Source organism: Gadus macrocephalus, chromosome 20 (assembly GCF_031168955.1).
Source record: "Gadus macrocephalus chromosome 20, ASM3116895v1".
NCBI classification, from domain to species: domain Eukaryota; kingdom Metazoa; phylum Chordata; class Actinopteri; order Gadiformes; family Gadidae; genus Gadus; species Gadus macrocephalus.
In genome coordinates this window covers 12,734,263-12,750,213 of record NC_082401.1, presented here as the reverse complement: position 1 = coordinate 12,750,213, position 15,951 = coordinate 12,734,263, and the positions used below count along the sequence as shown (strand labels likewise).

At 41.8% G+C, this 15,951-nt stretch overlaps 1 protein-coding gene across 1 annotated transcript in view; it reads left to right on the top strand.

Moving 5' to 3' along the window:
- The window catches only part of LOC132448723 (MORC family CW-type zinc finger protein 3-like), a 45,891-nt gene extending 36,021 nt beyond the window's left edge, over positions 1–9,870 (top strand). The window contains exons 17-18 of the mRNA XM_060040219.1: positions 9,148–9,209; positions 9,318–9,870. Coding sequence (XP_059896202.1) covers positions 9,148–9,209; positions 9,318–9,369 — 114 coding nt within the window. The 3' untranslated portion in view covers positions 9,370–9,870. The remainder of the gene's footprint in view (positions 1–9,147; positions 9,210–9,317) is intronic.
- The last annotated feature ends 6,081 nt before the right edge of the window (positions 9,871–15,951 follow it).

Below are 15,951 nucleotides of genomic sequence, written 5' to 3'. Positions count from 1 at the left end.
GTTATCATGAAGTAAATTACCCTGGATATGTTAGTCCAGCCATATCTGGTTCCTTGGCAAGGGCCTATTTAGAGGATATTATTATTATCTATTTTTTATTGGATTATAATTGTTATTAGTTCCATATGCTGCATATATAATATCCTTGTGCCCAAGTTTAGACCAAGCTAGAGAAGTTGCTAAACCTAATCTTGCACTGGCTTTCCAACTTGAGATATGTTTCATAATGTAATAATATTGTTAAACTTGGATCTGGTGTCCCCTGCTATGACACCAGATGTTAAAGGGGTCAGCTCGGTCCAAGGTGAGGAGAATATCGGTTACATCTGTCAAGCCTAATAAGAACTTCCTTGACCTGAGTGACTACTCAGTGTGATGGAGGAGCACCAGGCCAGTCTGAGGGACATGCTGGACCACTCACCCTTCGACACTGAGAAAAAGCTGCTCGATGAGGTCCGAAATATCGAGGGCCCCACCGGGACCAAGATCATCATCTGGAACCTCCGCAGGTCTGGGTTCATCCTCATGGTTACTAGACTTATCAAGGAAAGATTGACATTAATGCTTTAAGCCCACAGAACACGGCGTGTTAGGACATTTAACAGTCTATAGTCGGGACAGACACAAAATAATGTTTGAGAATGTTTGTGGCTAAATTAGACCTCTTGAGTCCTGTAATACAAAGCAAGTAAAAATATCTGCTATCTTTATGTCTTTACATTCATTATAGGACATCTGAAGAGATTACGGAGTTGGATTTCACCACAGAGAATGATATCCGCATTCCCTGTAATGACTCAGACACTTCAATCTCTGAGAGTAACTCCTCCTTGCGTGTAAGTAGTAGTGACCTCAGCTGTCTGCAAGGTAAGGCTAGGGTTGAGCACCGAAACTCGGTTCCAGTAGGGAACCGGTTCCGACGTAAACGGTTGTAACGAGATCGAATAAGAACGCACATTTCGGTTCCTCATAACGGTGCCTGACGTTTTTTAACGCCCCCTGCCCCGCCCCCATTGTGTTGCGGCGTCAACTTGCAGTGCTGGGCGCTATACCGGTTCTCACTGAATAACGGTGTGTATTTTCGTTAGGATATGATTTTATTATATAGCCTACCGCCATACCGGTGTATTTGATTACACAACGTTCGGAACGCAGCGCTGCGCGACTCAGTTTCAGACGGGACCCTTCTCAATGTTGCGGTAAACAATGACTGCGAGGCGTGGTATTTCAGGCCAACTGGTAAAAGAGTGTGTCACGGCTTTCAAACATATAAACCATAAAGCCTATGGGCGCCTCGAGACTCGGGACGGACTTGTCAACGCGCTGTGGCATCGCTTACTTGATGTTGTTTTGATTGAAGATCGGCAGGTTGTAGTGGGTGAACGTGAATGAACGTGTGCGTGTGTGTGTGTGTGTGTGTGTGTGTGTGTGTGTGTGTGTGTGTGTGTGTGTGTGTGTGTGTGTGTGTGTGTGTGTGTGTGTGTGTGTGTGTGTGTGTGTGTGTGTGTGTGTGTGTGTGTGTTGCGAGCGAATGTAATTTTTAAATTAACAAACAAACTCAAAGCCGATGCATGCATCCAAAACTTGCTGTTCAAAAACCAACTAAACAAATCAAAAACAGAGTCGTTATACGCGTCAAATACTTTTTCTTTTCAAAACTTGGGAATTAATACAGCGCGGTACCGAGCGGTTGAAAACAAAGTTGGCGTCTCCTGTGGCTGCCTTGCGCACATGAGTTATATTACTTAATATGACTTTGGCAGTAATGTTGCGCCATGATGCGTGCCTGCCTGCTTTCAGTGAGTAATTAAAATTATTTGTAATTTTAAAAAGATATGTATCAGTCACAGCACTCACAGCAGCCTCTTCGGGTAAGTCGAGTAATTGAATGCCAACCGTAAATCTTGCATATCAAGTAGGCTAGCAAACACCGTTGCCATTCAACTCAGTGTCCCCTGACTTTCTGCTTAATGCAAGTGTGTGCCGTTTCGTTTTTTTAAGAACCGGTTTGAGAACCGTTTTAGCACCGGAACCGTTTGAAAAGTATCGAGTAGGCACCGGTATCGGATAAAACCCAAACGATACCCAACCCTAAAGGCTGCACATACTGAATGCAGAGGGATCAGAACTTAATGATGCAACATTAATTTATGAAGATATTAAGATGACCTATTTCTAAAACCATAATGTTAATGTTATCATTGTAAAAAATATTATATAATGTACTTAAGCACTTACCAAAGACAAATAAATCTATTGTATTTACTGCCAAATACAATTATTATGATACTTAAGAAGCGGCTAGATGTGATTATTTTTTTTTATCTATACTAAACGTAGGCATACTGCAGCATCCTCTACTTGAAGCCATCTATGCTGATCAACATTCAAGGACAGAGGGTGGAGAATTGTCCCATCTATGAGAGCCTTCACTATATCGACAAATCGAAGAGCTACAAACCCAATATCGTGGTATCCTTTTCTTCCACATAAACCTACCAGCTTTTACTTGCAGAGGAAATCCTTAATTTGTACATTCTCTGCAATTAACCAAGGGGCGGGTGATACACGGTGTAGCACCTGGGATCCAACTCAGTTTATAGCAGGCTTGTCTTTGTTAAGGGAAGTCTAATTAGGTTGAATCTCAATCCTTTGCTCGCTTCAAAATCTCAGCCCTAACCCTCGCTGTTGCGCGTTCACGCGCCGTGGAGCCATGTCCCAATACCAGTTTAAAGGTAGCTTAAGGGGTAGGGGGAGGGCTAACATCCCCTCAAAATTGAGATTTTCGATGGGCACCCTCAAAGCGCTTCAGTTCTGACTTGCTCCCACAATACCTTGCGAGAAAACGGAAAATCAAGAAATATCCTAGACAAGATGGAGGACGAAAAGATGCGACAGGATTGGAAAAACACAAATGTAAGTATTTTCTCTGTGATTAACTAGTAATTATTTTATTAATTATACTCTGCAGCCCGGCCGCGGGCTTCGAAGCCCGGCAGCGGACTCTCGGAAGTCCCCGGCCGACTTTCGCGGAAGATCGCGAAAGTCCCCGGCCGACTTTCGCAGGCCGCCCGACCACGGTTCTCGGCCGGGATGCATGCCCGATAACGGGCTCTGCAGCCCGGCCTGCAGACCGGGCTGCAGACCGGGATGCATACGACCGGGCTGGATGTCGTATGATATCCAGATCTTCCATGTTCTCGTGACTCCAGGTTAAAAATAAACTTTACTATACTAATATATTATATTAGATTATATTAGATTAGATTAGATTAAATTAGATTAGTCTTTATTGATCCTTTTGGGATGGCTCCCTCAAGGAAATTGATTGTCCAGTAGTTTACAGAAAGAAACACAACACAATATTAAATTATATACAATATAAGATAAACAATACACTCTAAAATAACAATAAAAAGTAAAATAAAAAGTAAACAGTAAACAATAATTATAATATAAGATAAGATAAACAATAAACTCTTAACTAACTAACTATAAAAAGTAAACAAAAAACAGTAAACAGTAAACAATAAACTCTTAGCTAATATAGAAAGTAATATTAGTAACATTATTAGTTATTAATTATTAATATTCTATAAGTAATATTATACATACTAATATATATATATTATATTAGTAATATTCTCTAAGTATTATTATACTAATATATTATATTAGTAATATTACATGGTTAATCAATGTATTTTTTGGCAGTACTATATTGTGTACATAGCTATCACATATTGTACGTAACATATGGCCATATCACCCAGTTCTGGCATATAATTCCTAATTCCTTTTTATTCGTTTTCTTTCACAGGGTGTCCGCGGAGGTTTTAAAAGTCTTAAAAAGTCTTAAATTAATTTTTCTAAATTTAAGGCCTTAAAAAGTCTTAAATTCATCAAAAATGTCATATGCTGGTCTTAAATTTATAACTCAGAGGTCTTAAATTTGTCGGGGCAGGGTTATTTATTTTTTTATTTTTCTCGCGGGACTTTTCGGGAAGGAGATGTACGAGGGGCTACTTTCTTGCTAGCTGCATATATAAACGGATGTCTGCGCGCTTGCTAGCTAGTCTGCAACAATGGGTAAATGCAAGTTCAACTTCAGTTGGCTGGAAGACGTCCGTTTCCGAGGTTGGCTAGCGTCCGTTGCCAACCCAGAACAGGCCAGATGCATTCCGTGCAAAAGTAGCCTACATTCAAGCTCGGCACCATGGGGATTAAGGCTGTCGTCAGCCATATGCAGAGCCAAAAACATAAAACCTCTGCCAGGAGCCACACACAGACCCCAGCCATTTCTACGTTTTGCATCTCTGCCCCGGCGCTACCGCCGCAGACGGTCCGCGCTGCTAGCACTGACCTGAGGGCAGCATTTGGTGCGACACCAACACTGAAAGCGGAGGTGTTGTGGATTCTAAACACAGTGGTCAAGCACCAGTCCTAAAACTCGAATGAGGGGATAGGAGATCTCTTCGGTTTGATGTTCCCTGACTCTCAAATCGCGAGCACCTTTACTGCTGGAAGGGACAAAACGGCGTATATAACTCGCTTCGGACCAGTGCCTTTCATCCGAAACGAGCGAATCTGCAGCGTCAACAAGGCTGATTTTGTTTTGATATTTGAGACGTTGAACCACGCCACTAAAAGCAAGCAACTTGACGTGCACGTCCGATATTGGGTCGGAGATCGAGTGCATTCCCGGTACTTGGGCTCGCAATTCATGGGGCCCCACATATATGGGGGTAAAAGGGATGATGATACATAATATTTTTTAGACAATATGCAGAATCTTTTTACTTACTAATTAACACGGTCGGCTATTTTGCCAGCACGCCACCCTAGCCATATTATGGGCAACCGTGTTCCCCTTGGCTGTGATTTGAACTTTGAATTCCTCGTAGGAGTTCATAATAATACATTGCTCGCTTTGGATGAAATACACCGCTCTTGCGCGATTTATTTTGCATAAGGGTGAGTCAAATGACGCGAGAAACGCCCATTTTATGTGAACGCGCATTGAACCTAAAGCGGAAAACCTGGTTCAACTAATTGAATCTAAAGTGAGCGTCGTGGTACCATTTAACTGTGATTGCGAGTTGCGGCTCTGTCGAGCCAGGTTTTCCCAAGAAAGCCTGGGTATGTTCAACGAGGTTCGTGGTATAGCCTACCCCCCAGGTCTTACAGAAGGCATTTATTTAATGGTGAAAATATTATTAATCAGTGGCGTAAATATCGACGGTGCAACCGGTGCAGCTGCCCGGGGGCCCAGACGCTGTCACCCCCCTCTCAACAACTTACAACTTGGGTGCACTATAAATACGTGCTGGGGCACCCAAATTAAAAATTTAGGCGCACCAGTGCACCCAAGGAAAGAGTTAGTCTGGAGCCCTGGAGTATCACTTTATGTTCAATAAACAGACAGAAAGTAAACTTGAATGAGTCTCATTGAGTGACCATGCTATGCTTGGGTTGTAATACAGCGGGATCCCCCCCACCATCGCGGGTTTAAGGTCTTAAATTTCATTCAAGGTGGTATTAAAAAGGTCTTAAAAAGTCTTAAATTTGACTTGCTGAAACCTGCAGATACCCTGTTTCAGGACATCGTTGAGTCCACTACCACCAGCCCTCCCACCTCTCCCTCATGCTCCTCCACCCCAGGCACCTCTTCCACCACCCCAGGCACCTCTTCCAAGAGGAGAGTGCCAGGGGGCAGGCGAGGCATGAGGAGAGTGAGGCAAAGTTGGCGGAATGGTGGAGAAGATGTGATTCTCCACCATTCTCTCAAAAGATGAGAGAGTGTGTGTGTGTATTTTTAGGTGTGCGTTTGTGTGTATTTTTAGATGTGTGGTTCAGTGTTTCTTATTTAAATAAAGTGTTTCTTCTAAAGTGTTCTTGTTCTTAACCGATTATTATCTAAGGGTGCATTCACACTAGGCCTTCTGGCCGTGGCCGTGGCTGTTTTAGCACCTAACCGTGCTCAAATCTGCCAGTGTGAGTGTGGCCAGCCTCGCCAGGCCGTGCCAATTACAAAATATAAATACCATTTCAGGTTAAACATCTTTACAATGGGTCTTGCTCGTTGCCCGAGACAATGGCAGCCAGTCTGTCTCTTGTAACATTACCAGGGGTCTGGTTATCTGCTAGGGGGCACAGGGAGGCCATGATGACGTCACAGGGTAGGGTTGTCCCATTTGGTAGGGGATCGGTTAGGGTAGCAATGAGGGGTAGCAATGAGCATGAGCAATGAGGGTTAGGGTTGAGATGTAGGGTTGAGACAGTGAGCAAAGAAACGGGATTGGGCCTTAAGTCTGTGGTCTGCTTAGCTCAGGAGGTAGAGCAGTTGTCTTGTAACCGAAAGGTTGACTCGGCTGTCGGTGTGTCAATGTGTGTATTTATCCAAATCGCTTTGGATAAAAGCTAAATGCCCTAAATGTCTAGGAGCTAGTGATGGCAATGGCCTCAAACCCAAGACCTTCTGGCTGTGGGGCAGCAGTGCTAACCACTGAGCCACCGTGTCACCCAACATTACATCAGCCATCGAATAGACAGATCATCACAACAGTCTTCTTGATCAGTGTGAGGGTGTGTTTGGTTTATTTATGCATTAATTCTGTGATGAATCGACAGCATTCCTCCGGTTCCAGAGTCTTCCTTAAGTCCCGTTCTAGAAAAAAAGAATCCCCATCATCTTTGGGGACAACAAGAGCAAGCAGCATTATGGCCTCATGATGTACTACAACAACAGACTCATCAAGGCGTATCATCGTGTCGGCTGTCAGCTTAAGGTGAGTGTGCGCTTGTGTGTGACATTTTTTATCAGTGCCTTTTTATTAGTTCTTAGACTTCAACTTGGGTGTATGCGTTCCTATCAGGCAAGAAACCGGAGAAGCATCGGAGTCATTGGTGTGATTGAGTGTAATCATCTGACACCGACTCACAACAAACAGGACTTTGACAACACCGACTCTTACAGGTAAGGCCTCTTCTGTATTATGGGGATGAAATCATGATTTCAAAATCATGAATTCATTTTTCAGTTTTCATACTGTGTTTAGGTGGAGGTTAGTAAGTTATTAGCCCCGCCTTATATCCGCCTATGTTCGGTCACTCTTACTCCCAGCGTAATTAAGAGCGTAAACGCACAAGAGAGCCCGCTGCCAAGGTGTGCGGCCGTCGCCTCTACCCCAAACGGGGGAAGATCCTCACGGCTGAGAGAGAACCACTGCAGTGGGGGTTCTCTCTTAATGCGAAAATGTCCACCTGAGCAGTTCAGTGTGATGGTTATTCGTCTAAGTGGGCACTGCCACGAGACATGAGGTCTGCCCTGGTGGAAGCGTCCGGGCAGAGGTGCAGAGGCCGTGAAGGGGCCGTACCTCTGGGCTCCGTCACGCCCATGCTGCATTTATTTATCGTAGATGGTCGAAGTAGTAGTGTTGGTAGATGGTTCAAGCAATTGCTGAAAGAAAAGAGGAGGAACGATACTGTGCGCCACGTTATATACACGGTGCCGTGCGAAATGTGGGCAGTGCCCACGTTGATTGGTGAATTGCTGAAATTTTCAATGCATGCGACTGTGCTCATGGGACAAGCCCATAAGGCGAAGCCTAGACAGCTTAGCCTACATGAAATAGAACCAATACACGGTCCCTCTTATCAAGACACAAGTCTGACAATATTTTTTTTGTTTTACAGGAACACTATCAAAAGTGTGGCAATCAAGTTAAGAGAGTACAGTGGAAACAGAAGGAACAACCCCGGCGATAACGTACCCATTCAGATAACGGAGTGAGTCCACAATCACAGGGGTTTGAGTGCTTTAGGTATCGTCATACAGTTCAAGTCAACTGTATGATCTTTAATGGCTACAGCTAAATGTATCTCATGTTAACTGTTTGAACTTTATTCAATCTTGCAGCCACATATTGTGATAGTCGTGGTTTGTCAAGTGAAACCTGACAAACTTATCATAAGTTATTAGTACTGCCTGCATTCAGAATAGTACAGTACACCTGTATGTGGTCTGATACGGACATACAGAAAACTGGTCATTGACTGACCTTGGCGTTTCTGACAATTTCTTATGTTGACAGTGACGAGAGGACTGATGAAGATGATGAATCTGAAGAGGTAAAGAAAAAATATGTATCATTATAATGTATGTACTATAAATTGTACATCATATATAATTAAAATGCTTTATTAATTTTTTTATCATTATCAGGATTATAAAGATTGAGAATGTTTATTGCATGCTAATGTCATAAAAGTTATACATGATGAAGTTAAGGTAGCCAATAATTATCTTTTTAATACTGTATCTTTTGAATACTGTATTGATAGTCAGGCAGGTCTGCCTGACATTTACACAAAAACTAATTATACTTTATGTATTGATTTACATATGGAATTCTATTACGTGTGACTGTGCTGCTATGATAATTCAGAGTACTGAAACTGTCTTTTGATCATGACAACAACAACTCCACCACGACCACACCCCAGACCTCAGGAGAGGGCCCTTCTGGTAAAATGTGTTTTGTATTATCTGGGTGGTACATACCATATTTTTACCTCCTGTTATTTTCACCTTTTGTTCTTTGTTTAGTTTATGAGTAACAGCTGGTACAATATTTCATCTAATATTTCTCTAGCATGCAGTGTGTCCACTAGCAGCAGTCATTGGTAATAACAGGTGAATTCTCTCACAAAACCCCCCTCAAGGTACGAAGAGACCAAGGCGTAATTGTGACGAAGGAGAGTCAGAAACGGACAGGGTACTGAGAAGCTCTGGCCCAGCTCGAGAAAGAGAGTTACTGGAGAAAATAGAGAAACTGAAAACAAAGGTATGCCTTTTCAATTTAGTAGGTTGCTGGTGTTTGGTCTTTTCTTAAGCTTTTCAGTGCCCAGCTTAGTCCTCATAATAGTGGTTTAATGTCTTCATGCTTGTTGTAACTACATGCGATTTTTTTGCCTGACAGTAAAATACTTGAGGGTAGGAAAATAATGAAACGTGTCTTGAGTTGAAATGTTGACTGTCGACTGTGAAAACCTTTGAGTCAGCAACCGAGATGGAGTTTTATGCAAATAAAATCAACACATCTTGTTAGTTGTTAGAACATCAAACACCATTTGATTCCCCAATAGGTGAAGCAGTTGGAGGAGGAGAAAGACAGCATTTCTGAGGAGTGTAAACAGAAGACGACAAGGTCAGTCTCTCTCTCCTTCTCGTCTACATATAAGATCATAAAAGAAATGCATCTTATTAAAATGGCACACAATATGTATTATATTTCTGTCTCTTGACAACTCAACAGTCTGACAGAGCTCCAAAACAGAGTTGCAGGCCTTGTGAACTGGAACAATTGAACTACGAGTGCAACGTCATTGAGGAGATATTGGAACCGGTCTTCCGTAACAACGGTCCTCCTTCACAGCAGTACCATTGACACATGTCGGTTACTACAACTACGCATTCAGAGAGAAAGTGTATGCATAGTGTGTTTTATATAGTGAAGCGACTATCACTGGAATCTATGTTTAAAAGCTGTTATGGGTACACTGCCCACCTGCTATGGGTAAATTCCCCACCTCTCTCACCTCACTGCTTTCCAGGTCAATAGATGTAAAACAAGGTCAAAACATACGACGACCTTTAGAGTCCCACGGGCACCTTTTGGGTTTTGGCAAAGACAGCGTTTAGCTATGATATACCGAGTAGTTGGGTCATCCAGGCTAGGCTCCTGGATGACCTCGGCCTGGAGGAATTAGTCTTGATTCCAGCTTTATTACCTTTTTAATGATTTTTATATTGTAAACTGCTAATATTTTGATCACTCTTTCGTGTTTGATAATTTAGGCCCCGTTTACACGAAGGGAAAACGCAGATATTTCCACGCGGTTTGGCCTCTCATTTACACGAAAACTCAGTTTTTGTCACCGAAAACGATCATTTCTAAAAACTCCGGCCAAAGTGGAGATTTCTGAAAACGGTGGGTTTTAGGTTCTGAAACGTCACATTATGCGCCAGGAAATGCTTAACATCATATGAGCGCCCTATGTTTACAGTTTGTTTGACGCTTGTGTTATTCGTTGTTGTTGATTCTGAGGATTCTGATTGGCTTGCATGGCTTTATCCTTCTCCCTACATTGCCGCCCATAGGTTTGGCATAGTTATAATCGCGCTTGACGGCGTATTTATGCGCTTTGATGTAAACAACAACTTTTTTTGAAAACGGAGGGGGGGAAATATTCGTTTTTATAAATACCCTGCTACGTGTAAACGTGGCCTGAGTGTTTTTATTGAAAATAGTGCTTTAATGACTACTGCTTGTTATATCTACATGTGATTTTTTATATTGTTCTGTAATGCAGGGAATTGCTGTAAGGGAGACTTTGGTCAAAGACCAAATGAAAGAATAAACATATTTTATAGTGATCACTTTATTAAACAAACTTTTTATTGGTAAGACGGGACATATGGTATTTACTTTTTTCTCATTCATAAAGGACAATGGCAATTAAATGTTTTGGTTTGTGTGTTGATCTTCATTACAATAATCAATATGTTAAGAACCTTCTTTACTTTAATATTTTAAGTTTGTGTGATCCTTACTTGGTCCTGAAGCTTTGACATTGGTCCTTTATCAGACAAGGCAGACCTCCCGAGGCTGAATGATGCATTAGAGAGCGGGCTTTGGCTTTCATAGGGTGTTCAACATCTTTGTTCATGTTTTCATTGCAATTTTATGCATTCATGTCACAAAGAATGAAAACACTAATATTAGTTGATGGTAAGGGTAGGCCATTTATTTTACTATAATTTTGTCATATTTGTTGTCATATTTGTTGAAATTCTCTTTACATACCGACAGCTATCAATAAATCAAATGCTCTGATCAAAATAATGAAGAAATCTGGTATCCGTGGCATTCCCAAGCCTGTGAAAAACCCGTCCAATCACCATGGCCCGTAGCTTTACAGACTCAATAAACTGTATGCATCTATCAAGGAATATCATCACTTGACACTTGGCTATTCGATGCTGTCATAGACCATTTGTAACAGTACAGGCCACCGTAGCTTCTCCTGTGTTATTTGGAGAGGTGAGAAGAGGGAATTCAGTTGGTTGCAATCTGCAAACTCACCACTAAATCCTACACAGTGCACCTTCTAAATGTTCTTCTCCTGTAGGCCATGGCTTATGTATGATCCATCAGTCAAGTGTTTATATTTAGGTCTAGGCTGTATTAATAAAAAAATAATTGCATTACTTATAGCTATATAATCTATAGCTATTGTAATGTATATTTATTCATGCAACAGCTTAGCCTACATGTTTAGACAAATACACATTTTAAAGTGATAAAGTGTAATATTTTAACCTGCTCATAGCTTAAAATAACCTGCACATATCGGTATTCAATGCTGATCGATAGTGAATTCAATAATGTTATCAATAAAATCTACTCTAAATAGATCTTAGATGAGTTTATATTATATAATTTGGTCTTATGAGAGGGTGGTGAGGTGCATATTGTAGAAGAGGCTACAGAAGGGCGAAGAAAAGGGACACTAAGGTATTGTTATTGATTACCAATCATATCTAAATAGTCTACTGTGCACCTGCTGTACAACACTGACTTTATTTTCACTTTGTTGTCAACATTAGTTCAGTAGATATGGAGTTGAGATGGAGGTTTAACATTTCTCTGAGTCTCCCCATCTACCCCCCAGTAAAGGCCTCTAGTTTGGCTCGAGCTGTAATGACCGGTTCACTAAGGTGCCGCCACACTCCACTCAGGACCTTTATTTTTGCATCGGGGGACGATTATCAAAACATACTGATTTTACATTTCTGAGGTGCTTTTTTTAAATGTAAATAAGGGACAATAGCTTTCCTGTCATCACTGAAAGGTCCCACATCGATTTTATATTTCCATCAGCATCTCAACTGCAATTTACAGCAACAATTATGTCCAAGATATGCTTACATTTATATCGGTCTAAACCAGTGGTCATCAACCTTTTAAGCCCAAGATTTCTGACCTCGACCTGTGTGAAAGGCAAGATCTACCTATTGAAGACCTGAGAAAAAACAGAAAAACAGAAAAATACAGTGCAGAATGTATTTCCAATTTAAGGCCTTTTATTGAGTCTAATTGTATGAATTACATGTAATTCTTTGGTCAGCTTTTTTCAATCAAAACTAACTGAAAACAAAAAATAAAGCCATGTGCCCTTACCCATTTATAATAAGTTGTTGTACAACTGTACAACAACACACAAACACAACACAGTAAACACAACACAACAAAGAGGAAAAAATCGACACACTTGCAGTGGAAAGATATTGAAGTGTAATTAGCGGTTCTGCTTACCCAATAACCACATGGAAGTTAACAAATGTATGATTCACATTTTAGAAAGTGGAACTGTAATGTGTGTTAATAAAATTCTCAAGGGGGGCGCCCCACGCCCCCCTTGTTTTATCAAATTGGTCACATAAATCATAAAAAACATTAAAACATTTGGGCTTTTATCAGATGTCAAGTGAATTTCATTGAAAACTTAAAGCACACTTTAAAAAAACAGACACTGAAACAAATGTATGCTGCAACATAAACTGAAACAGGAGGTCTCACCTATGAGTTCAGCAATAGCACTGAAGGGCCTGGTGTGGCTGGTTGAGTTGGTGTGGAGATACTGTGTGCTAATCTGAAACGGGAACATCCATTACTGATTGCACAACACTGTAGTGATTCACATAAAAAAAAGACCCCAAGGGAAGGGACATACGTCGGGATCAAATTTATGACATCAATATTCATGGTTGACTCCGACGCGCTATACACATCTGTCGACAACTAAATCAATCCCAACTCATATCCAACCAACACGGCCAAACGTGAGTAACCCTGATGAATCTACACTGATGGACCTCATTCTTACTAACCAACCCCAAACTACTGCCTCTGCTACTCTCTGGAAATCAGTGACCACTGCCCAATAGTCTGCGTCAGAATTACCAAACCAAGAAGGACTTTCTTATATAATTTACAGAGTTTGAGAGTTGAATGAACCTCCTCTATGCCGGATCCCGACTCCGGTCTAAACCCTCGGTATTCACGGAAGATGGCTCTAGCCCCTCGCTATAGCCTCGTGGGTATATTAACCTCATTTCAGGAATGAGCTGCCATGAAATTGGAAATTTCTAATACTAATTTTTTGAGAAACTGGATATGGACCCGTTTTGTCGTGTATTCACAAGATTGACGTTGATTAGACCCCTCTGCGTCACATTGAAATTAGAATGTTGAATACGTTTTCATTGTAATAAATACTAGCATATCTTTGACATAATTGTTGTTGTAAATTGTAATTAAGATGTTGGTGGAATATAAAATAGATGATGACCTCTCAGCGGTGATAGGAAAGCTATGCTCACTAAGTTGCATACAATCAAAGTAAGCTTTTGGAATCCCAACAAACGTGATACGCCTGACCTTGGATTGGAAAGGCCTTAAAAATGAAAAGAAACAATTTACTACCAGGCAAAAACTAGAGTTGAAAAAACTGGGAAGGCCAACAACAATCCAACCAATAAAGTGGGTGTGCATTCTTTAACACAATCATGTTTTTGAGGCGTTGGTGATGAGATAGTTTCCCTGTTTATAACTATATTAGGCTATCAATCTTTTGGGGAAAATCTGCATCCAAAATTAAACTGTTGCGTTAGAAATGCAAACCTTAATGTTTTCTAAACATACAATGACCTTTACCCTTCGATGCTGCCATTATGGCAGCTGAATCAAATACACTTCCACACCACAGAATGGGAAACTGTTTTCATGGACGGGTCTCTTCCCATTTCACTCCCGTTTCTCTTTTTATATTATAAACTTTATTTTCAGATTTTCAGACATACATTAAGATACAAAGAGTAACAAATTAACAGACAATAACCATCCCCCTCCACCCATACAAACTAACTAAAACAATAACAAAATTAAAATAAAACATCCCAGATTCAGTCAATTTCTCATTCAGTGTTCTGGATAGGGAGCCACTCTGTCATCAATTGTGCTGATTAATAAGGCCTCAGATTTCTGGCTTGACACCATTATCAATGCTAGGTCGGTACTGCCCTCACTGTCTGAGCCTGCGGCCTCCTTTTCACCACTTTGGTTTTTCTTGGTTTTCTTCATGAATACGTTGTTAAACGGCGTAAACTGTTCAAGTTAAATTAATTTAATATTGTTACCTTGATATTTTGAAGGAGTAGGTTCGGATTTAAATTCAATAAACGGAATAATGAGGGGATTTCGATTGCCCTGAGCAGGAGCGCGATAAGCCTGCGTCTCACATGTCACTCCTCCAACAGGTCTCCCCCTCCCATTTCTCTTTGTCTGGTTTTTGATCTTTAATCAAACGTGTGTTGTTGAACAGGATTCCGACCTTGCCTTGTTTGCACAGACGGTTCTACTTTATGAGATGGGTTCAACATAGAAAACCAAAACTGTTATCGATCTTCAAAAGGAGACATAGTTTCTGTAGTATGGATGTAGTATACGACCCAGACTACCAATGTAACAACAACAACGGTATTGACAATGGCCGCGTTAGAAAGGTGAACATTGTACTCTGATGCTTTTAGCATGCTGAACTCATTATATGAGTATCATACGTATCATGAATGTATCAGGTATCATTAACACGTGTTGTTTATCAACTACACTAGACATTGGTTGCCATTGGAATAATGCACTGTAGCCCGTTATGTCGTGACATCCCACTTTCTTTTTTTCCTGCGGTGATCATCGATAGATTTCTCTCCTGGTATGTCAGTGAAGATTAGTATTGGCATAATTCAACCAATCGCTGCAAACGAGGAGGCAACCAGGATGTGTGTGCCCATGTTGGACAGAGCCAGAACCTCCCTGAGGTCCAAACATCCGGAGGTCGTAGCGGCACGAGGAAATGTGGAGGAGGCACGCCTCAATTTTGAGCATGAACCAACCCAGCAGAGACGTGGGGAACTGAGAGAAGCCAAGCAGCTTCTGTTCAGTACCTACGACAACATCAAGGGGGAGGAACTGATGGAGAAGGTGCGAAGGGTGCAGGCTGCGCAAGGCGAAAATCAGTATGGGGAGGCCTGGAGGGTCATCAACGAAATGACTGGGCGGAAAAGGACAAAGGAGGGACAGGTTGAAGGTCACAGCCCTGAGGAGAGGATGGCAACCTGGTTCAACCACTTCCGAAGCCTTCTGGGTTCAACAGCAGATGGGGCCGAGGAAGAAATTCCACCAGTCCTCCGGAACCTAGACATCGATTTTTGGTCCATTCACTGTCACTGAGCTAGCCCGGGCGAAAGGCACAGTGTGAGCTGGAAAAAGTGCTGGGCCAGATGGCATACCCCCAGAGGTTTTAAAGAACTGTGACCTCGATGACATCATGCTGGAGTTTTCCAACCTAGCGCTACTGCAAAACAAACTGGCTGAAGTATGGTCTCTCTCCAACATCATCCCAGTGCCTAAATCAGGAGACCTCTCAAAGCCAGACAACTACCGGGGCATCAGCCTGACATGTATCACGGCAAAGATATACAACCGCATGATACTAAACAGGATCAGGAGCGCCATCGACCCTCACCTGAGGGAGAACAAAAAAGGCTTCCGCGAGAGGAGAACCACCACAGCCCAGATCCTGGCACTAAGGAGAATGATCGAGGAGGTGAAGAAGGATAACCTGACAGCTGTACTGTGCTTTATCAACTCCAAAAAGGCATTTGATTCGATCCACAGAAGCACGATGGTGAAGATCCTTAAGGCCTATGGTGTTCCTCCCAACCTACTCCGGGCTATTGAGACCATGTACCCAGGAACAAGGTCCAAGGTGGTTACCCCAGATGGCAACACTGAGGAGTTTGATATCCTGGCTGGAGTAATGCAA